The sequence below is a fragment of the Pyxicephalus adspersus genome, chromosome 6 (genome assembly GCF_032062135.1).
Source record: "Pyxicephalus adspersus chromosome 6, UCB_Pads_2.0, whole genome shotgun sequence".
Taxonomy (NCBI): domain Eukaryota; kingdom Metazoa; phylum Chordata; class Amphibia; order Anura; family Pyxicephalidae; genus Pyxicephalus; species Pyxicephalus adspersus.
In genome coordinates this window covers 33,853,559-33,875,971 of record NC_092863.1, presented here as the reverse complement: position 1 = coordinate 33,875,971, position 22,413 = coordinate 33,853,559, and the positions used below count along the sequence as shown (strand labels likewise).

The 22,413-nt window shown below is 38.1% G+C and overlaps 1 protein-coding gene across 1 annotated transcript; it reads left to right on the top strand.

Annotated features, from left to right (window-relative positions):
* The first annotated feature begins 260 nt into the window (after window positions 1-260).
* Window positions 261-21,680, top strand: KHNYN (KH and NYN domain containing). The gene is made up of 7 exons (XM_072415148.1): window positions 261-1,076; window positions 4,350-5,890; window positions 12,848-12,978; window positions 16,188-16,284; window positions 18,441-18,548; window positions 18,638-18,745; window positions 18,824-21,680. The coding sequence occupies exons 1-7, from the start codon at window positions 834-836 to the stop codon at window positions 19,116-19,118; spliced, it is 2,523 nt and encodes an 840-aa protein (XP_072271249.1). The 5' UTR covers window positions 261-833; the 3' UTR covers window positions 19,119-21,680.
* Window positions 21,681-22,413: the final 733 nt, after the last annotated feature.

The window sequence follows — 22,413 nt, the reverse complement described above, 5'->3', positions numbered from 1 at the left end:
CAATTATTTTTATATATATATATATATATATATATATATATATACCGGTATATATATAAAATATTTATTACACACATATATTTCAAGACCTGTCCTATAAGTAATCTTGAAACTATTGTTTGCAAAGCATTTCCAGGACAAGCCAGCTCCTTTGGTCACAGCCAAGATGGCGTCCCCCTGACACTGGAGACAGAGAAGCCAAGACCATTTTGCCTCTTGTGAGCAGGCGCTGCTCCTCCCCTGTGTGAGCAAAATGTGGAATTCCCCGCAGTCTGACACACGCACATACACACACAGGAACTTCCCATCAGTCATCAGGAAGGGTGAGAATGTATCTATATACAGACATGTTTAGTAAGGCTTAGTTATTTCCAGTGCTGAGGGCAAACATTGTGTGGGCACAAAGAATAGGCAGCCTGATAGAGGAGAGCAGACAAGGGGGAAGCTGAGTGATATGTCTGCCACATGTGTGTGAATGTGGCCCAGAGACCTGTCCAGGTGTTGGTAAGGTGATAGAGGCACCAACACAGTGATGGGGCGGGGATAAGGCCTGACCTGGATCTCCTACAGAATGAGGAAGAGGATGAAGGAAAGTGCACACCCTATTTCACTTCACAAAACAGAAACAGTTGCTGTCCAACCCCAACTATATACTGACAAGAAGAGACTGGAAATATGTGGAGACAGGAAAGCTGAGCAACCCTGGACACAGTCTGGTCCAAAGAGCTAGCAATCCAGGTCTGAAAAGTTGCAGTGCACGTTTCAGAGGGTAACACTTCTATTTCCTTTCATTACAAAGTCTTAAGTATTACAGACCAGCTATTCTATCTAAAATGCTGATGGCAGTGGGTGAATATGAGGCCGCGCAAGACGATGAGATCGTGGACGAGTTCACTGTGCCGCAGGGATCAGAAAAAGAACTTCGAAGGCAACAGGCGCACATCGAAAGATTGTTTGGGGTCGCCGTGAATATAATCGGAGTGCTGATGCAGGATCAGTTATCCCTTCAATCTACAGAACACCAGCAGATGTGGGTTCAACTTAAAGGAGAAAGGAGGAGTATAATCAAGGCCAAGGTAAGGTGGTGGAAAGATCAAATGAGCCCTAGATGTTCACTAGATGACATAACTCGTGTTTTAATCATTGTGGCACATATTGGGTCCTAGCATGGAAATAGAAAGGGTTAAAAGCCAAGTTTGTTTTTTATTGATGTCTGTGTCACCACTGATCACCCAGGAAATGAGAGGAAGTGTTATCACCGAAGTGTACATTTAGAATAATATTTTCAATGGGGAAATTGAACATCAATGAAAGAATAGGAAGTCGGGGATAGAGACATCAATAAAAAACTTAGAGGTTCCTCTGTGGTGTACGTAGTGATCACTACTTTGCACATTTGCCACTGAATGGTTCTTAGTTTACTTGTTTACTTTTCAGTCTATTTGCCTCAGCCCTTGTTCTGTTGCTCAAACAAAGCAAGGCTTTTGGATATAGGGGAGCATTTGACGCCAGGACGGAGTCACTTGGTGATGTCAGACCATAGTAACATGAAACATCCGGTGACGTCAGACCATAGTCGCATGAAACACTCGGTGACGTCAGATCATAGTTGCATGAAACACTCAGTGATGTCAGACCATAGTCGCATGAAACACTCGGACGTCAGATCATAGTTGCATGAAACACTCAGTGATGTCAGACCATAGTCGCATGAAACACTCGGTGACGTCAGATCATAGTTGCATGAAACACTCGGTGATGTCAGACCATAGTCACATGAAACTCTCGGTAATGTCAGACCACAGTCGCATGAAACACTCGGTGACATCAGAGCATAGTCGCATGAAACACTCAGTTACGCTAGCCCATAGTCACATGAAATACTCTTGGACGTCAGGCTATAGTCGCATGAAACACTCAGTGATGTCAGACCATGGCCACATGAAACACTAGTTGAGGTCAGTCCATAGTTGCATGAGACACTCGGTGACGTCGGACCCTAGTCGCATGAGACACTCGGTGACGTCGGACCTAGTCGCATGAGACACTCGGTGACGTCGGACTCTAGTCGCATGAGACACTCGGTGATGACGGACCCTAGTCGCATGAGACACTTGGTGATGTCAGACCCTAGTCGCGTGAGACACTCAGTGACGTCGGAGCATATCAAACACTTAGTAACCTCAGACCATAGTCACATGAAACTCTGGGACATCAGGCTATAGTCGAATGAAACATTCAGTGACCTCAGATCATAGTCGCACGAAACACTCGGTGGCGTCAAACCATGGTCACATGAAACACTTGGTGACGTCAGATCATGGACGCATGAAGCACTAGTTGAAAAACTTGGTGACGTCACAGCATACCAAACACTTAGTGATTTCAGACCATAGTCAAACGAAATACTCTTGGATGTCAGACTATAGTCACATGAAACCTTCAGTTATGACAGTCCATAGTCGCATGAAACATTAGGTGACCTCGAGATTGATAACTTGGGAAGGAGTATGGGGTATGCTATCAGGAGACAATTGTACTATTTCCTTAATTGGACGATACCATTATCTCCATAGGTAACACCTTCTAAAAACAAATCGCTTAGTGAGTTCCTGCAGAGCAGGATCTGGCTATTGTGATAAGTTCAGTATACCCCCAGGTAGGTGTCTCCCCACAGTTTTATGTGTTATCACTGACTTTAAATCCATTTTTGCTATTAGTCCAAATTTGGGCAGTACTCCCTGCAACCTTTAAAACTATTGCATGGCCATGATCTTTTTTATTCTCCATAGAGGAAGGAAAGTGCACCTTCTTTTTTTTAAATTCTGAATTCGAGGGAAACTCTAAGGTGAACTATTTTGGAAGCTCTTCAGCCCTAGAAGGTACAGATGTCATTAGACAAACCTTGTTTAAAAATACAAGGTCTACTTAAGTGACAACCCCCAATTCTCCAAAAAAAAAGAAACGCACATATAGTGACCCAGCCACTAAAGGATCACTTACAAAAAACACCCAGGAAATAATATTAATAAAAAAATAATACCAATCCAGCAGCCCCTGTCTTAGAACAATGCCAAATTACTCCCTACCATTCACTGCAGGTAACTGACCATTCAAATGGGTCGAATATCTGCTGATGTACAAACCACTGGGAGATGCCCTGGTGTTTTGCATATTTTGAATTGTAAATGATTGTATTAGCTGAAGAGTCCAAAAGTGCTGGTGTTCCAAAACATGATGTGCCTGAAAAGTAAATATTGATCCTGATCTTTTCTTTTAGTTTGTAAGTTACCTTACTTTGATTTTGAAATGGTGGACTAAATCTTTATATAAAGTTTTTCTGAAATAAATATAAAAAAACCTCCAAAAAAGTTAGACTGCAACTATAATCCACTTCCTGATCTGGTAATCTGCCCATTTGCCATTGGTAGGAACGTAGATGGCAAATCTGCCCCTCCAACACTTTCCAGTACATAGGAGATGCTGAAGTTCCCAGTGACCAGAATAGCCATTTATCTATTATATTTTAAAACACAACAACTTTACATTTTATCCTTAAATATGAGTCTGGAAATACTGTGGTGTTTGCCAATATATAAATAGGTAATGTCACACTATACACGTTGTATTCCACGTAAAACAGATACCACTGACTGGTGTTCTTCCTGGTGAAGAAGTTTTTTTTTTATTTCCTGTCACATACAGTAATGTAAACTTTACAGAGGCTCTACTCCATAAAACAACATAAAACAAAGTTTTGGCTGGACCTGTGCATCAAAATAATAAACAACATCTGTATGCCATCTACCTTTCCTTCCTCTTCTCTCTTTGTACATTTCATTGTCACAGTGGTTATTTCCAGTTTATTCATATAGAAAACTAATAAATAACACACTATTACATGAAATTATAATAATATCTCAGCCATTCCTTTAATGTGCACAAACTGCCTCCTATAAAACCATATAACAGTGTATATATGACAGGTTTCAGCCTCTTATTGATGTCAGCCATATTTGTAAAACATTACAAAACCATTGTAATGGCCTAAAGCCCCTTTGCTTTGACTTCCTTTGCCATCAACATGCATTAGTCCTTCCTTTAAAGTAAGTAACTCTGATAGAAAGTACAGACAAACATTATATCCAGATATTTAGTAGATAAAATACTGAATTTGCAAGCATTGGTTTCTTACACAGAAAGAGAGAATTAGTAAAAGCTTTTGGTATATGTGTGTATGTATATGTGTGTGTGTGTGTGTGTGTATATATATATATATATATATATATATATATATATATATAAATAATGTTAATAAATATGCATTAATTATGTTCTGTTTTATTTAGGATTATATTAAAGGACTATGTACTCCAGAGCTTACCGAGAAATTCAGCTACCCACGCGAGATGCACTGCATCTTTGTTGGGGCAGGAGGTCTCTTTCTTGACTGCCTAATTAGAGCTACTTCAGCATGTGTCAGACCTCAGAGTCACGGACTCCTTACAATCTCAGGCTTGGCTGAGGGAGTTGTAATGGCCCAAAGTCGGATTCTTGCTTTTATAGATGTTTGTAAAACCAAGCCGGAAGACCAAGAGGCCTTTGTTAAAAGGAATTTCAAGGCTCTGGTGGAAGAACATAATGACCTACATGCACTGGACCTTCTAATTCTTCCAACGTCCACCAAGGAACAGTTGTTAGCTCTTGTAGAGGAGGACAAAGAAAGTAGACATAAACAACCCACAAACCACCAGAGGGAATGTGAGAAAGCAAAAAGCAAGCATCCTCTTCTTCCTGCACCTTTGGAATATCCAAATCTGAGACCTGACAAACCAATAATTTCACAGCCGGTAGATATAGCGTTACCAAGGCCTGTTAAAGGAGTTTTACGAGAGAGGGCTTCTAAACCTCGTGAAATAGTCAAGAACAATATATGGGATCATAAAAAACAACCGGTATCACTTAGTGTACAGGAAAGTCCTGTGATGGGGTTTGAAGAGTCTGCGAGTTCTTATCTAAACAAGGGAACTGAACTCAATCAAAGGATGGAACCGATAATAAAAGATGATGAAGAATTCCGGCAAATATCTGGACTGCTGGATACTATTATGAGGTGGGATGATGGAGAACCAGGTTTCCATCACAATTTTTCCTTAGCAACCCAAAAAGAGTTTCACATGCTTTTAGAGTTTTTCAAGACAATGGGTTATCAGGAGTCTATTGTGCTTAAGGTGTTGTCAGAGAATGGAATCCAGGAGCCCTCTCAGATTCTGGACAAAGTTAAATTGGAACAATCTGGTCATAAACCTAGCAGAAGCAACCAGGCACAAAGGCCTTCCACATTAAGAGACAAGTCACACTCCTATAATAATGACGATGATGATTATCTTTTAGAAGTTATGAAATCAGCTGCCAAAAACTGTGGCTATTCACCCAGTGAAATTGTGGACATTGGGGATGGTTCCGTGGCTGGCCTTCTAAGGAAACTCAATGAAAAAAATAATTTAGAAGATGATATTTTTCCCAATGTGCCTCAAAGGTTAGGACTTCAGGAGAATGATTTACAATTTGAGAAAAGCTTTGCTCTATCAGAACCTGAGATAAATGTTGGTAACCCAAATATGAAAATTTCTGATCTGCCGAGCCAGAAGCCAATGGGTAACAATCACCCAGTTGAGGATATATTTCAAGGTGGTCTTGATCCAGAAAATATAAGCATAGAGCATCCAAAAGATGCACCTGTTAAAGGAGCAAGCAATGTACCTATTGTGACCGGAGCACAAAGATTTAATGAAGCAATGCAGACTCCTTTCCAGCTTAATTTAAGAAACCAAAAAGGAAATGACCAGCTGAGACATGTCATTATAGATGGAAGTAATGTGGCCATGATGTAAGTAAACCTTTCACTTCCAGTTTAGGTCTGTTCATAGCAGGTGTCTAGTATCAGTATTGAATGATAAATGCTGTGTTCAACAATTCCAACAAAACATTTTTTCTTGGTTTTACATTATGAAATTGTATGAAATGAGGGTATTATCTGATAGTCATTGAAGTAATAAAACATGTCCAGTCTTGATCTTCAGAAAATAAAATACCCTTAACATATTTTGTATGTACAATTTATGAAAAGGGATAACATTTGCATTGTCTAATACAAAGGTAAAGGGGACCCTAAGTTGAAACCAATAGTGATTGTTTTTTGTTCGTTTTTTTGATACATGTCAAATTTGCTTTTGTGTAATTGTTAGTGTTCCTGTCTAATACAGGTAGTCCCCGAGTTAAAGTGTACCTAAACTCAGAATTTTCACTTTACATAAAAAGGTGGAGGGTAGTTTTTTTTTTTTTTTTGTTTTTTTTAGTATAGTTCCTCTTTAAGGACATCCAACATATGGACTCTATGTCTCCTCTGCAGGACAGAGGCTTGGGGGGGGGGGGTTCACATGACCTGCAGAAGAAATTTTTTGCTGTTCTGCAAGCTCTTGTAACTCTTTAATGGCCAAGGCAAATTCTGCAGTTGTTTCTTTTTGTATATCAAAGCACAGCTTGCTCCAGAAGCCTTTTTTTTCGCTTTGTGATTAGCTCACAGTAAGGACAGTGACTGACATATACAGTGATTTATACAGTGACTGACACTGTCTATTAATATGTTGAGACAAACATCTGTCCTATTTGTATTTATTAAAATAACGTACCTTTTCTGACTTACATACAAACTCAATTTAAGAACAAACCTATATTCCCTATTTCATATGTAATGTAAAGCAGAACTAAACCAGCAATACTCACCTGCCGGTGTTCCCATTATTTTCATTTTTGTTCACTACCTGGAGATGATCTTCGGCCATCTTGATTGGCTGGGCCGGGATGATGTAAAGATAAATAATTTCTGGTACGCGCAGGGGAAGCCAGGATTGCCAGGTATCCTAACAAACAAAGCTGAAACTTTTGGACAGATACCTGGATCAATCAGGCAGGTAAGAGGGAATATTGCAGAAGAGACATTGTCCTGCCTGATCGTGTATTCTCAAAAGTGGAACTTTAGTTTCGCTTTAAGACTTTTCCTCAACATTTTTATTGTTGTAAAGATTAAAGCTTCTTCACAAGTTTATTATTTGATGGAGAAACATCTGGCATTTTTTTTTTCGTTTTACAAATTGTTATCAACATTTTACCTGTGCATATACTTGACCTGGTCTGGCAGAGGTTGGTGGTAGGTAATACAAGGCCAAGCATGTTTAAAAAAGGAGAAATGTTCACTATTAATAATAAAGTGTAGTGTATATCCAGCCAATGTTGTTATCTACAGCAATAAACTTGCTGGAGAGGTATGATAGGTGTAGGGAATATCAGTGTTATCCCCAGAATTAATTTTTAGGTGGGTGGTGGCCCCTGTATTGTGACCACCCAAAATAACCACTCAAAAACAACCGGGTGGTTACTGGCTGATGGTGGTGCATCTGGCTGGGGAGAACGCTAATTATGATGCAAGGTTATTGCCAATGTCAACATCAGTCAACTTCTGTGTAATTCTCTAAAAGTGGCTTGGGCATTTTGTTGCCTAAAGGCATTTGTGCATTCTGTACAGCCGTTTTTGCATTTTTTCAGTTATCCTCACTGACAAAGACCTCTTTAGCAAGTCACAAGCTTAAAAGCTGCAGAATCTGAATTTAGGTGTTTCATTTCTGCATCAACATCTTATTGTAGGAATGAAAATCCTACTACTCTACTACTGTACAAATATTGCTACCTCCTTTGCTCTATAAAATGACCTTTCTCTGGTGCCCTGTGTATCAGCTTCACCACTTTGCTTCAGGTGCCCAACACTTCTTCCATTTGTGTCTGAAGTAGGTATCTGCCATTAGGAAGTGTGTTATACCACGTCCACACACGGAGGTTACTGCCAGGTTTTTACCTTCTGTAGTGACAGGGTAACTTTATAAGCATTGTCAGGATGAGAATTGGGATCAGCGTGAGAGGTCATGAAATGTAAGGGTTACACATTATGTGGCATGCATGCCCTTAGCATGAAATGACATATATACTGAAATAAATTATTAGGACAGGGAAATGCTTCTATGTAAAATGCTGTAACTGAAAGCAGCAAATCACATTTTTGTTTCTTGCGTGCTGGCTACATTATTTACATATTGTTGTAGCATGTAAGAATCAGACATATTCAAGACACTTAGGGCAGACAGGCCCAGCCCAGGTAACCTTGTGTGTATTGATCTAGCTTCTCTTTATAGGACACTTCTATAAACCATAATCTGTCCAGGTTTATGGAAATGCAGCTGATACAAGCAGACATTGTACAGTTCCTTAACACCAAGCAAACAATTTACTGTATACAGTCAAAGAGCAACCTAAAAATGACTTGGCTGGTATGCAGCCGCAAATCAAGAAAATATTGGTAATGGGTTTTCTGATGTTCAGCCACTACAAAACATAAGTTTAACTGTATGGGTATGGGTGTATGGGTGTATAAAACAAATTAAATCATTTTTAATTTTATTTTCCATATCTATTTACCAGTGAAAAAGTTCTTAAGAATTATTTGCCCCACATCTGGGGGGAAATGTTTTAGTGTATTTCTCCATGTTGCCTCTTTTTTGTCTTTCACAATATTTATAAAACTCCTGCTTTGCGCGGGGGTTGTATTTTTAAGTGTGTCACATTATATGTAAAGCACGGATACATATACCCCATGTTGTTTTTAATGCACTGCAGCATGGTAATAGTGTGGCTTTTTTTATGTTTATGAAAATATAAACCTTAATTGAAAAGTGTGGGAAATGGTTAAAACATCTCTGGTCTTTTTGTTGCAGTGCATGTTCTTTTTAAGAGATTTTTTTCTCACTTCCTGTTCAATAGACACAATAGAAAGTGAGGGAAATACCCTCTTAGACAGCTGACATGACAGCAGGTGTCCCCATTGAAAAATTTTGCTTTTATTGAAGTAGATGGAAAGGCACTTAAATAGTTCCTTAGTTAAATGCTTTACAAAAAATCCATAGATCTCAATACCTTTTTATACATGTTCGTCTGACCTCAAATCTCCAGGTAATTCCATTTAGTCTGCATGTAGTGGGCCAAGGCTATATGCGAGTGATATACTCCTGAGCTATAGACATATTTCCTATTCAGATTGAGAGCAGGGCTTGTGCTCCATAAGCCCTGCAGTACATCGCCTCCTCCAGATGACAGTACACGTGGGTTGGAAGAAATGGCCAGCCTAAGTGAAATTGAAAGCTCCCAGGCGCCGACAATGCTAACATATCCTGCTTGTCAAATCAACATAAGACATTGTAGTATCACTATTAAAAATGCGTAGCACCTGGCCGCCCATATGGGGTTAAAAATTATTATTTTTTTTTTTTTGCATGTGGAAAAACAAATTTTGCATTTTTCCTCACTATTGTTCCTAGTGAAAATGGCCACCATGGTAAACCATGACAACACTCCCCAGCAAGCCCATAGGCAGCAATAATTATTTGACATGGGTTCTAACACTCTATTACAGCGTTTGTTGGCCTTTTTACCATAGAGGAACCCTTGAATTTTTCTTTCAGGTCTTCAGGGAACTATAAATACTGTATGCACAGCTCACAGTACATTAATGTGGTGGTCAGTGGGATCTTGTGGGTCATGCTTCTTACATTGCTGGCCAGTGGGAAGAATGTCACCGTCAGAATGTCACAGGGCAGAATGGTGGACCCTTCGTGTCACAAGCCTGGTTGGCTGAGACTTGCAAGGGGCGCAGAGTTCAAGCAACATCCCACTCTTCTTCACAGCCTCTAAAGATAGAGATGCTTCGCAGGCTGTTGCCAGGTTGTGGCCTCTGTGAACCCAGAGGCTAGTAACTGCTGCCAGGCAGGAACAAAGCGTGCTACAGGAGTGTGGTCAGACAAGCCAGAGGTCAGGGCAAGTGGCAAACAGTAGTAGTCAAGCAAATCCGGGATCCGAAACTGGAGACACAAATAGAGCCAAAAGGATTTCCTTGTTCAGGCAACTTCCTTTTGCCAGTCACCTCCTTTTATAGGGGAGTTTATGTAGCAAATGGGAATCACATGACCATGAGGTAAGAGAGCCCATCACCAGAGGGAGTGCTGGAGCAGAGGCAGCTCAAGTGGTGTTCACTCTTCTGCCAGCAGATGGAATGCTTCTGTGGAATATTCTAGTTCTTTGGGGTAAAGGGGCAGCTCTCAGGGGATCACATGACTGAGACTAGGAAGTGACGAGCAGACAGGCTTCCTGAACAGAGCTGCTACTAGCTGTAGAAGAATGTGAGGTGGGTAACACAGACAAAGGCACAGATCCCCCCTGCGGGGATATGTGACCATCACCCTTACAGATAGCCAAAAAGATCATTGTAAAACTGACCTGAGAGTCAAAAAGTGCTATAACTGCTATAAGAACCCCTAGCAATCTCTGAATGAACCCTGCTTGTAAAACACTGGGCTAAAACATGAAAACCAAGGGGGTAGGAATTTCTATCAGTACTTTAGAGCCTGGCTTTGAGTCAATAAATTGAATCAACTTTCCACAATGTAATGGGTTTGTGACAAATGTCTTTTGTTTCTAATACAGTTTTATTGCATGGCTCTTTATATAATTTTTTGTTACTATACGTATACAAGCTATATTTTACAAATACATATGTCTAAATGCCAAGGGACTCCGAAAACGCTATTGGTCAACTAAAAAGACAGCAGCTCATACACGGCTTTGAGACATACTCTGACTCACACCAGTCCCTTCCTCTGTTTGTGTGTGTATATAATAGCTTCTGCTGAGTTTAGTAAACTTTAGTATTTTTCAATAGCAAGATACAGAATATGTGAAGGAAATCAAATTTACTTAAAAGAGAGGAAAGCTGGTCCCTGTCAAGGCCCTCATTTCCCATAGAAAGTTAAACTTTTGCTGGCCCCCATTTCTCATCAATCCAATCTTTTTATCAGCAGACCCATTACTCTTAATGTAAGAGGGTTTGCAGTAAAATAAAGCTATGTATGCAGGTCAGTGGCAGTGTGCCATAGCAACACACTACAATAAACTAATGGATGTGAAAAAAATTTTATAACTTTTTTTTTTCTGTACATTTTTTCTGTACAAGAGGGAAGCGGAAACTGTATTGGACATGAAAAGCAACTCAAAATATTGCCTGCTGGCTAGAACTGTGAATATGACTTATTTACTGAATGAAAAGTAGCCAAAAATATTGTAGTCTTAAGCATAAAAAATAAACACATCGCGACTTGAATGGAGCTGACCCCCAAGACCAAGGACTCTTTACAAGTCAGTGAGCTCCAGCCACCAGCATTAAAACAGGAACTGCAAGTTCATTACTTAGGTAACCTAGAACAGAAATGTCTGCTCAACTGGGATTAGCAGATATAATTTCCTCTCCTTGATTAGATATGATTATAGCTTTGATTCCACCCCTTGTGCAATTGATTTAGTAAAATCCGGTTTACCAGTTACCTAATATCAAACAGCTTAGGTTTATTAGTGGTGAGTTACTCACTAGGCTCTAAAATATACTAAGGTAGTAAATATACCGGCCATGTTAATGAATCAGAGTACACATATACCTGCAATTCCATAGTTACCTGAAATTATAGTAATCTGATGGTGGTTCCTATAGATTCTAGAATAAGGCTTTTATTTTTCTCTGAAGGCTCTACCGGTCATCCATTTAATTGTTAGTGTGACATTCATTGGTTATGTAAATGTATTTGTTGCATTTTTTTAGCACTGAAATTAGCACCCTACTGCTATGTCTGCTTAGCTGTGATCAGGAGATCTCTCTTAGCAGATACATTTTGTAAGGTTTAGCTCAGAAAGTAGCACACTACTTCTATAATGCATAAGTAATATATAGTATACAGTATAGCGTAGTGATCTTCTCTGTGATTGCTATAAAGTTTTATGTTCAAGTGAAAAAGTGTTTACAGTAACTTTCTATGGTGCTCTTTGACATTCCGTTACTTAACAAAATGTGAAACTTTTTATTTGAGGGAAAGTTGGTTCTATTTTTACTTTATAGAAGGTGTTTTCAGCCCAGTGTCTTGAGTATTCCCCGCGTTTTCTCATGTGTTCTTTCATGCTTGTATCACATCCTTTCCATGACTCATAATACTCTCCCACAAAGCATGCAACCAGCTAATGAACATCTGCACCCATCAGTTAGGGTTTACATTTGTATGTGTTTTTTAGTTTTAATTTCTAGTTTGTTTAAAAGCCTTCTGTGGGTAAAAAATCTTGTAGTTTGTTTTGCTTCCTTTTATGTAAAAGTTAGATATTTTCCCCCTAAACCCACTGTCCAGGTCCTGTGATAGCACCGTTATCTGTGATAGCACCGTTATCAGGTTCGGGGGACCGCTGATCTACTCCATGGTCCACTTTAGATGACATCACACTTCTACTGGATGGTTAGAGGACTCTACTACTGGACATCCAATACCAAGAGTCTTTATCACACGGACAGTGATGTGGACACACAAAAAAGGCCCCTCAGTGTGTTAACGGAAAATAAGGAATCGGCACTGCAGTAACACAGGGCCATGCATGTAGGTCAGTGATTTAGCAGTGGTCCAAAGGGGTCTTTTAGTTAATGTGAGCCCCTGTCAAGATCTAGTGGCAAAAGTTAAGCTGGTTAAGGAAAAAGTTAAGGAACAGTTTGACATTTAAAAGTCAAAGGAGCTAACTTTAAAAAAAATGTTTTAGGTTGTTTCAAACAGCCACATTCATCAGTTTTAGAAATCAAATAAACATCAACAAGAAAATGCTTATTTCACATAATTTGATTCTTCCCAGAGTTACCAGCGTCTCTTTATTTTCATTACAGACATGGTCTCCATCAGTTTTTCTCATGCCGTGGCATAGCACTGGCTGTACAGTACTTCTGGAACAGAGGACATCGTAATATCACAGTTTTTGTGCCCCAGTGGAGGATGAAGAAGGACCTTAAAGCTAAAGGTATAAACCCAGTAATTATACACCAAGAACACGGCTTTCACACTTTCCATTACAAAATTGCTAAAAAACTAGAAAAACATGTTCAGGAAGTAGAACGTACATGTCCTGGGCTACATTGTTGTCACCAGCAGATTCCATCGGCTAATGCCCTATGTGATTTTATCTCACTGGTATTTACCACGGATATTGTATAATTGATTCACATTGATCCTTGCATTTGACTTCAAGTATTTATTGCACCATCCACATGTTTAATATTTATTCAGTATTACAATGGTTTTCACCATTGGCCCTGATTTATTAAAGCTCTCCATGGCTGGAGAGGATACACTTTCATCAGTGAAGCCAAATGATCCAGCAAACCAGGAATAAATTTCTATTTTCTAGCAAATGTTTTGAATCCTGGACCAGATCCATTTCAGGTTTGCTGGTTTACCCAGCTTCCCTGCCTTGGAGAGCTTTAGTAAATCGGGCTCATTATGTCTAACTGTAATATTGGTCATGACACCAAAAGTGATTAAACAATTAACAAAAAAATAACTTTGATTCATTTTTAATCCACAATTTTGCCCAAAATATAGAAATCATCATAGCATAGTCTTATATACTGTTGTAAGAGGGAATTACTTTTATATACTTTTATAGCCTAAATAAAATTTCAATGCAACCATCCATATTTAGGGACTTGCTGGCCAAGTTGGTCAAATTATAACTACCTACACAAACTCCTTGTGAAGTCTGGGCTGCCTTTATTGTGGAAACCCACTGCCTGGGGATTATTTCTATTAAATATATTATATTGTTATTATATTCAAATTTTAGAAACAATTGTTACCACCCAGAGATAATATTTTATTATTATATTATCTAAAATGCCATCATTATTCTTCCACCTATTCTTTTGACATGTATTATAATTATATTTTATGTGTAATATTATTTTATTGTATGTGACCCTTGGATTAAAGACAAAAAATGCTTCTGTGTATAATCCAAAGGTCAGTTCTTCAGTTGTTTGTGCATCTCAGCGGGCGTTACCTTGGATCAAGCTTGTCAAACACTGGGCTGGTGTGGATGGAATACTTGTTACAGGGCCACCCTGTTTTATCTGTGCCAGAATATTTATTTCCAGAAAAATTTAGCAATTCTTTATGTATCATAAAATTTGAAGCTACAAAATGATATATATAACTCTGGCATTTATCAAGTGGAGTACAGATGGAGCCTCGTTGCTTTAAAAAAATAAATCAAGGTATTTCTGCAGAGAAAACTGTGCATAATTGCTGCCTAATTCAGCTTTTTTGGGATCTAAGCTTTCTGAAATGTCTTCAGCATCTGACACATTTCCAGATGATGGATGCCTGTTCACCTGCTATGCTTTGTGGCCTTCCATCAACCTTTATGTCACTGTTGTAGTTTGCAGTGATGCGGGAGTTGGAAGAGAATACCACAGTAAAATAGTGACTTCAAGCATCCTGGACAACTGTGGAAGTGGTGATTTAGGAACATTCCACAGAAAGGCTTGAGCTTTCAAACAGTTCAATATAATGGGGCTATAGGACAGGTAGTTATATTGTTTTTGCAGAAATTGCTTTTTTTTTTCATTTTTAAGTAGCAAACAGAGTCTCCATAAATTCATCAACCATTAAAGGGTCAAATAATTAGAAGCAAAAGGACAGCATGATGTTCACAAAACACATTTTAAATGTCTGCCTTATAAAGTTCTCCCTACACTACCTCTGGAACTACAAAATACAGTATTGGGGGCATATTGACTGTATGCAGGAGCCCCGAGTTAAAGACATCTGACATACAGACAACTCTGGGATATGAACATGCTTTCCCTGCTTGCTTGTGTGCAGGACAGAAGCTGGATGGAGGGGGTTGGGTGCAGTTTGTATGACTTATACGAGACCTTTTTTACCATACAGGAAGTGAAGCAATGTCTCCAAATGGGGAGCATTCGACTGCAGGAATTCTTTCCTGTGCTATCCAAATCTAGAAAAAAATTTAGGTATAGATTAATTTTAAAAATTGTATGAGGTCTTATTACATTTTCCCTATGTATAACGCTAAACAAGATGAAGATGTTGTATATGATAAGTCCCAGTGGGTGATTCCGTCTACCAGATTATGAATACATCAGTATTTAGTAGACTAAGCTTTAATATTATTTAAATGACAAGTAAAATACCTCTTCACCAAAGTGTTTGCATCCTGAATTTAAAGTGGTATGCAATGCCTAATATTAAATTTAAATATCATTATTATCCTTTGTTATTTATCTGTTCACTGCAATATTGTGCCTTATTTTATTTTCTCTTTTATTGTCATACTTCCAAATGTTTTGTTTCACTTTTCCACCAAATTTTATTTTGCTTTTGGGCTTCTGAAGCTGCCATGCAGCATACTTCTGCCAGCAATACTTGTTACACAACACTTGTTTGTTTACCCTTGCAGAAATTCTCCACTTTTATTGACCAATGCAGGAAATTTTAAGAACACTGCCTGCTAGTGGTTTTCATTAGGAATGTTACCCTCTGGTTTCCTATCGGCTCGGCAGGGAATCTGTTACTAGTGTAGAAAGTTTAGTAAGTAAGAAAGTTTAGTGTAACAGAGGTGGCAAAAAGTTCCAGTGGTAGAACTAATTGAAAATAAGATACTGTGTTTTTTTTGGTGTTTTTTTTTTTTTTTTAAACCTTGTTTTAAAATTTTAGCACACAGTAGTTACAATGGCCCTGATTTATTAAAGCTCTCCAAGACCAGAGAGGATACACTTTTATCGGTGAAGCTGGGTGATCCAGCAAACCTAGAATGAATTTCTTTAAAGTCATTTGCAATATGCTAGCAAATAGTTTTGAATCCTGGACCAGATCCATTCCAGGTTTGCTGGATCATCCAACTTTGGTGATGAAAGTGTATCCTCTCCAGCCTTGGGGAGCTTTAATAAACCGGGCCCAAAAAAACAAGATATGAAAAGTAAAAGTTCTATGTTCATTTCAGCTTTGAAATAATTAAAAACTAATATCTGGACAACGTGTGGGTTTTGCACTATGCCATTTCTGGATACAGCTTTCTAAAATATATGTGGTAGCATTGCTTGCGAACACCCGTTCTTTCTTCTGATGATAAAATTATTGTAAAGTTTTACAGATCCAAAAGTGCTCAAATATACACTATACATTACATATTTTTTTCTTTTCATACAGAGCAGCACTTCCTGACTGAACTAAACGATCTCGGTCTTCTATCCTTCACTCCCTCAAGAACTGTGGAAGGCAAAAGAATAACTTCCTATGATGACAGGTAACACCATTGTCATATGACTCTAAAGTCAAAAAAGCAGAACCATTTTTCAAAAATTATTTATGTTGATAAATTCCTGCTATGGCCTACAAATACAGAAAAAATAGGAGCTGCAGTTTATTTAAAGGTTCAGTTTTCTTTTGGTCCCGATGTAGAGTCCTCAAAATACCTCCGATTCACCTGCCGATGAAGTCCACTTAATGGAGATTGCTGTGATAGTGTGGAAATGATGGTGCACGTTCACTGGTTTCAGAATTGATAGCACCACTTCAGATGCCCAAACTCTCCACTGCATATCATGTCCTTAGGCAAAGTATTTTATGTGAATGGGTAATGAAATGCTAACCTAAATTTTAAAATTAAATGTGTATAGTCTGATGGATGGCCCTACAACATTATCAAAGGTAGAACAGATTGTAAAGATCAATATACATATTATAATTCCCAGTACCCAGGCAGCTCATCCAATGTGCTTGGGAAAAAGAAGCCTAATCAAATAAGTTTGCCAAGGTGCACTATGAAGAGTTACCTAAGCAGTTTGTTACCAGATAGTGCTGGGGATACAATATTACACTTATTGTACTAAGCACACTGGACGAGCTTCCTGGGTACTGGGAATCATAATATGTATATTTAACTTTACAATTTTAAAAGTAAGTACATTTACACAATCTGCGGCATGTTAGCTATTTCAAGAGACAATTTATTGCGCTGTGTTTTGGAACATGATGCTTTGTATTTCAGCATTAGCATTCAATATGTGCTAATATCCTCCTATTGTGTGTCATTTTCCCCTAGCTCTTAGATTGTAAGCTCTTCTGGGCAGGGTCCTCTCCTCCTCCTGTGTCATTGTATCGGTCTGTCATTTGCAACCCCTAATAATGTACAGCGCTGCGTAATATGTTGGCGCAGAATGTTTGTCATCCTGTACTACACTACATAGGTAAGGGTTTGATAGCTCTAAACTCAGAAGTGCTCGGAGCCGAGCATTTTATGACATACCAACCATCACTTTAAAATGGTACTTGGCTGGGCATTGCTACCAGAACGCTGTCTCTTTTTTTTAAGAGACCCATAAAGCTCTGGATCATTAGCCCCATGGGTACTGCCTTTATTGATTATTAGTTAAAAAATAGTAATATAGGTTGAACAAGTTTAAAAAAAAAAAGGCTTACATAGGTTCTGTGTATTGCAGCCAGATGCAGGTTGATGCTACTGCATTACTAATAGAACCCAATGAACATAGCAAGCAGGATTGCTGGATTTCTATGCTGTATAGAGCATGATCCAGATTGTTCTTTTTATTGGGGCATTTGTGTAGCAGTCCATATGCATAGTGAGATGCAGCAGTTACATGATGAACTAGTGATTTCTGGATAAACAACTTTTAGCGGTTATCTCTCCACTTCTGTTTCGATTATAATTGTTAGGGAAGATCCAGGCTAGAGCTTTACGCGTCCTTCAAGAAAAACGGTAAAGGGAACATATTGTTCAGCCAGAATATTTGTTAATCAAGCATTTTGACAATAATATCTAAAACCCTGGTCCTTGATATTCATAGGCTGATTTATTAAAGCAATAAATTGTTGGAATCTACATCTGCCGTTACATATGGGATTCTGTGTCTGAATGAAAATAGTAGAAATCTATCGATGCGAAAAAAAAATAGTGCGAGACCTGTTCACCAACTTTTTCAATGTTTTTTAATAAAGCTAACCAGCCGCCTTATCATTTCCCTTTTCCAACTTTTTCCCTTTTTAAATTCAATCAGTTTACTTTTACTGATTTGGCATTCATGTACTATGAATTTAACATTTTATGGTACCTGTATTAGGTCTTGTTTTGCTGAGACCTGACAATACTTTCCTTCCTGTCTTTTCTTCTTACCTTTAATGTGTCCTCACATTTGTGCTTCAACCCTTCAAAATACAATTTAATGTTCCAATTTTGGAGCTTTTCCTTCAGTTTGCACCTGTTGCAGTCTGTAAATATTTATAGAGAATGAGGTCTCGGAACACAGAGCCAGAAAGGTAGAAATAAACATTTATTTATCATTTGTGTATCTCTCCTGTTTTGTTGATTAGCTCTTTTTGGATTAATACAATTAAGTAATACATCTTTTTTTCATAACATTTTAATTGTTTTCCTCAACACAGGTTTATGCTGCAGTTGGCTGAGAAGACAGATGGCGTAATCGTCACAAATGATCAGCTGCGGGACATTTTTGCAGAATCTCAAGCTTGGCAAAATATAATAAAGGACAGGTGCAAACAAATATAATTAACATACTAAACTCTTTAACATGATGAACATTTTGATAACTATTTTTTCTTGTCTTTCGGGAATAATACAGAGTGCTACAATTTACTTTTGTTGGTGACATATTCATGGTACCTGATGACCCCCTAGGAAGAAATGGGCCACCACTGGATCTATTCTTGACCAAAAACTCATTACCAAAGTAAGTCCCATTGATTAAAGTCCTTTAAAGAATCTCCTTGATAAATATTGTGCCTAACACTGTCCTGTTTTATTTTAGAATCAAGTCAAAAGGTCACTCGTTTGCTGGTAGAAGATCTCCTCACGCTTCTCAAAGTCCAACAAAGCCATCATCTCAGACAGAGGTTATTAATCTCAGAGACAGAAAGGCAGGAGGACATAAGGGCAAAGACGAACCAGAACTTCGTTCCAACAAAGAAACTGAAAAACTCAGGAATGAGCTTCTAAGCATCTTTCCACACCAAGACACAAAAGTGGACTTTGTCCTTCACAGGGAGCCATGTCTGAATGATCTCAATAAACTCTCTGAACTTATAATCAACCTCAAGTTTTGAACTTCTGCAAAAGAGAGAAATAGATGTCTTAACAAAGAAACCTCAGACTGGTGTTTATGTTCATTGTTTAATAAATGATGAACACAAACTCTTTTCTTTCTCGACCATTGGCCAAAGTCATTCCCTGGTAGACCGGCCATTGTAGGGATACCCTGAAAGTGTCGTCAGGGCACAGGGTTCCACCTACATCACTTTGAAGACCTTGTTTTGGTAACAAGTTAAATGCAAATTATGTTTTAGGTCCAGATCAGCTGGCATTGACTTAGCACTTGCTTTTCTAACAAATATTCACTTAGTGAGTTGTCTGGTTGGGCACAGATGCAGGAGGTACCTCAACTGTCTAGCTCACTGAACATGTTCTTGGCAGAAGGGGTAATTATTCTTAATAAACAGGATTTATATATCACCAACATATTACGCAGCGCTGTACATTAAATAGGTTTAATGCTGAGAAATGTCATCTGTTGAATAGAGTGTCACATGCAGGTAATGTTCCTTCTTTCCAGCCATTCAGCTTAAGAAAACATTAAGGAAATGTTGGGAGAAGTTGACTTTGACCAATTTTGGCTGTCTGACCTATATATACTACCAGCTACCTTATTTTCTTGAGTATCTAATTGATCCTCAATAACCCTTAATGCTTTCTCCTTTTGCACCTACTGTTAAGTATCTTTCTCTACCGTCCATGAAAATGCACTGATAATAGGTTTGCTGCCAAAAAATGCTTGCTTGTACCTGTAAGAGGATGATTTGTTTAAAGTGGTCTATCCCCACTATGGATCTGACAATTTCCTGCCCTACCAAATCAACTACCATACCAATAAAGGTTGTACCAGTCTTTAAGAAGTAAACTGATTTGCAGTTGAAAGCCCCCTAGAGTTTTCTTTTGCTTTCAGGTCCTGCTCTTCTTCTGAGCTGTGACCTCACTTTTCCTAACTTTGTTGGGCAAAGTCTCTTAAAAACATTTTACCACTGCTTTGGTTGATCCTTTGGTCATAGACGATGGTAGTTTTATGTTTCAGCTGTCTGCTGAAAACTTTCCTATTGTCTGCATGAGTCTCCTGTCCAAATTTATGTGATGAACGCTTTAGTTAAAGTGGGGTGCAAAAACCTTCATGTAATAAATAATGTGATCTGCATTGCCCTTAGGAAACAATGGTTCTACCCCTGATATATTTGTCATGCACATTTTTGGTAGAAAGAACATCCAGGAAACCTAAGACTCTTAAGTTTTACCCTTCTCTATTTGTCAGTCGCATATTTATTTTCTCCACTCCAGGGCCAACCATGTCCATACCCCCTAAATTCTACCTGCAGTTCTGTGGCTCGAAAGTCCACAAAAACCTTGACGGCTTCCTTAGCATGAAGCAATGGGGAACATCCTCCTGGCATCTAGGTTCAACAACAAACCCTACAAGGTCACTTCTACAACTCTTATTCCACCATTTCTAGGTATTAACTACTTTCTTTGTCCTCAATGGATGAGAAAGAAAAAAAGACTTTTGTACTCGCCATAAAAACCTTTTTTTAAATAAACTAGGGGTTCACAGTACTGATTTTCTATAAAACTAAGGCATGTGTGTAGTAGGAGTATAGTATTGAGTAGTATAATCAAAACTAAAATGACTACCTGTGTCTTTTATGAGCTCTATTTATAAAACGGAATTAAAGATTCCCTCAAACATTACCTCAGGGGAATCTTCCAGGTCCATGTGTTTCAATGGCAGTAATTGATTCCCACAAGGGAATGATTGAGGGAATGTCTGATTCCATGTTTTAGAAAAAAAAGAGCCTTTAGACCCTGAGAAAAAGATTTTATAGTGAGTACAAAAATGCTATTTTAGAATATTTAATATTTAAATGCAGATTGTTTTGAAAAACTATTTTTAAACATTGTATGCATATGTTGCACTATTTGAATATATGTTTTGTAGATGCTTTTTAATTGGGGTGGGGCAAATATAAATCTTTTAATTACTGCTTGACTTTACCTTTGCTTTCTTTTACTATATGGTTCCTAACTTGACCAGCTAAGCAACTTTTTATTGGTAGCTATATTAAGTGTTTGTGTAAAACCCCCAATAATTTTCTGTAAGCTCTTACTGGTCCTACAATCCAGCAGGGAGAGATGAATTTAAATGTGGTTTCTGCTTGCAATCATAACCAGCAGTCTGCAGATCACAGGTGGCAAGTAGCTCTAAGATGTATATGTGGGGTATAGATAATGTATAATAATATAAAGGTTTTCACCACTATAATTTATTGAATTTAAAATAAAAACATTTGTTAAGTTGTTTCTTCTTTAAATAATCTGAACAGATCGTCCTCATATTAGCTAAATCATCAGCTAAAGTAGTCCCTATGCACATCTTTAAAAACAATTAGGATATGTGTAAACTCACAGCCCCGTTCATTGCTGTAATAATGAGCCTTAGGACACATCTCCGTGCTGTATGCATTTTGCTGTGACATTTCTTACCTTTGCTGCATGTGTGCATGTGAATTAAAAAGCAAGAGGTCCTATCCTGTGTATCTGGTTATTAAATGGTTGTTTGAAAATTAGTAGGTGATAAAGTGTATGATTTGGATAGAATGGGGAAAGGTTAGAACTGCTATCATGTCTTATGAGGTTCTGAAGAGACAACCTTTTCTGGACAAAAAAGATGAAGATGGCAAAAGGAACACAATAAAAACCTGACAGAGGTTCTTGCATTTATAGAAAAAAAATAATCTTTCTGGGTTTGTTTTTCTCACTTCCTTTCATGGTGTATCAAACTTTACCAGACAGTAAGTGCAGGAATATCTCATAAAAAGCCTCTTACTAGTTATGCTTCTGCTGCTGTATGTGTATATTAGATAGCAGGTAACCTGTCCAAATTCAATCTCAGAACAGAAAGTGAAAAAAATGGAGTCCCACATACCAGTAAAATTTTACAGGGGTGTTACCTTTCCCCATATTCTATAAGGACCCCAAATCTAGGGCACACCATAAATGTATTTCTGCTTCAACTGTGTAAGGTATCTGTAACTTACCTGGTAAGATAAGAAGTTTCCTGTGAGTGACACAGAGAATCCCTATTGTTGGCAACACTTTTATGTTTTAGTTGGACTTTTATTGAATTTTTTCATCAATATTTTACAAAGAATAAAGAAACAACACAAAAAGTAGAAGTCCTAATGAGAAGAGAAAATAAAAACAATATGCAAAGATAAAGACAAAACAAAGCAAGATACCAGTCTTCCAATTGAGTCAGGTTCACATTTCCAACAATATACAAAAACATTCACAGACTCA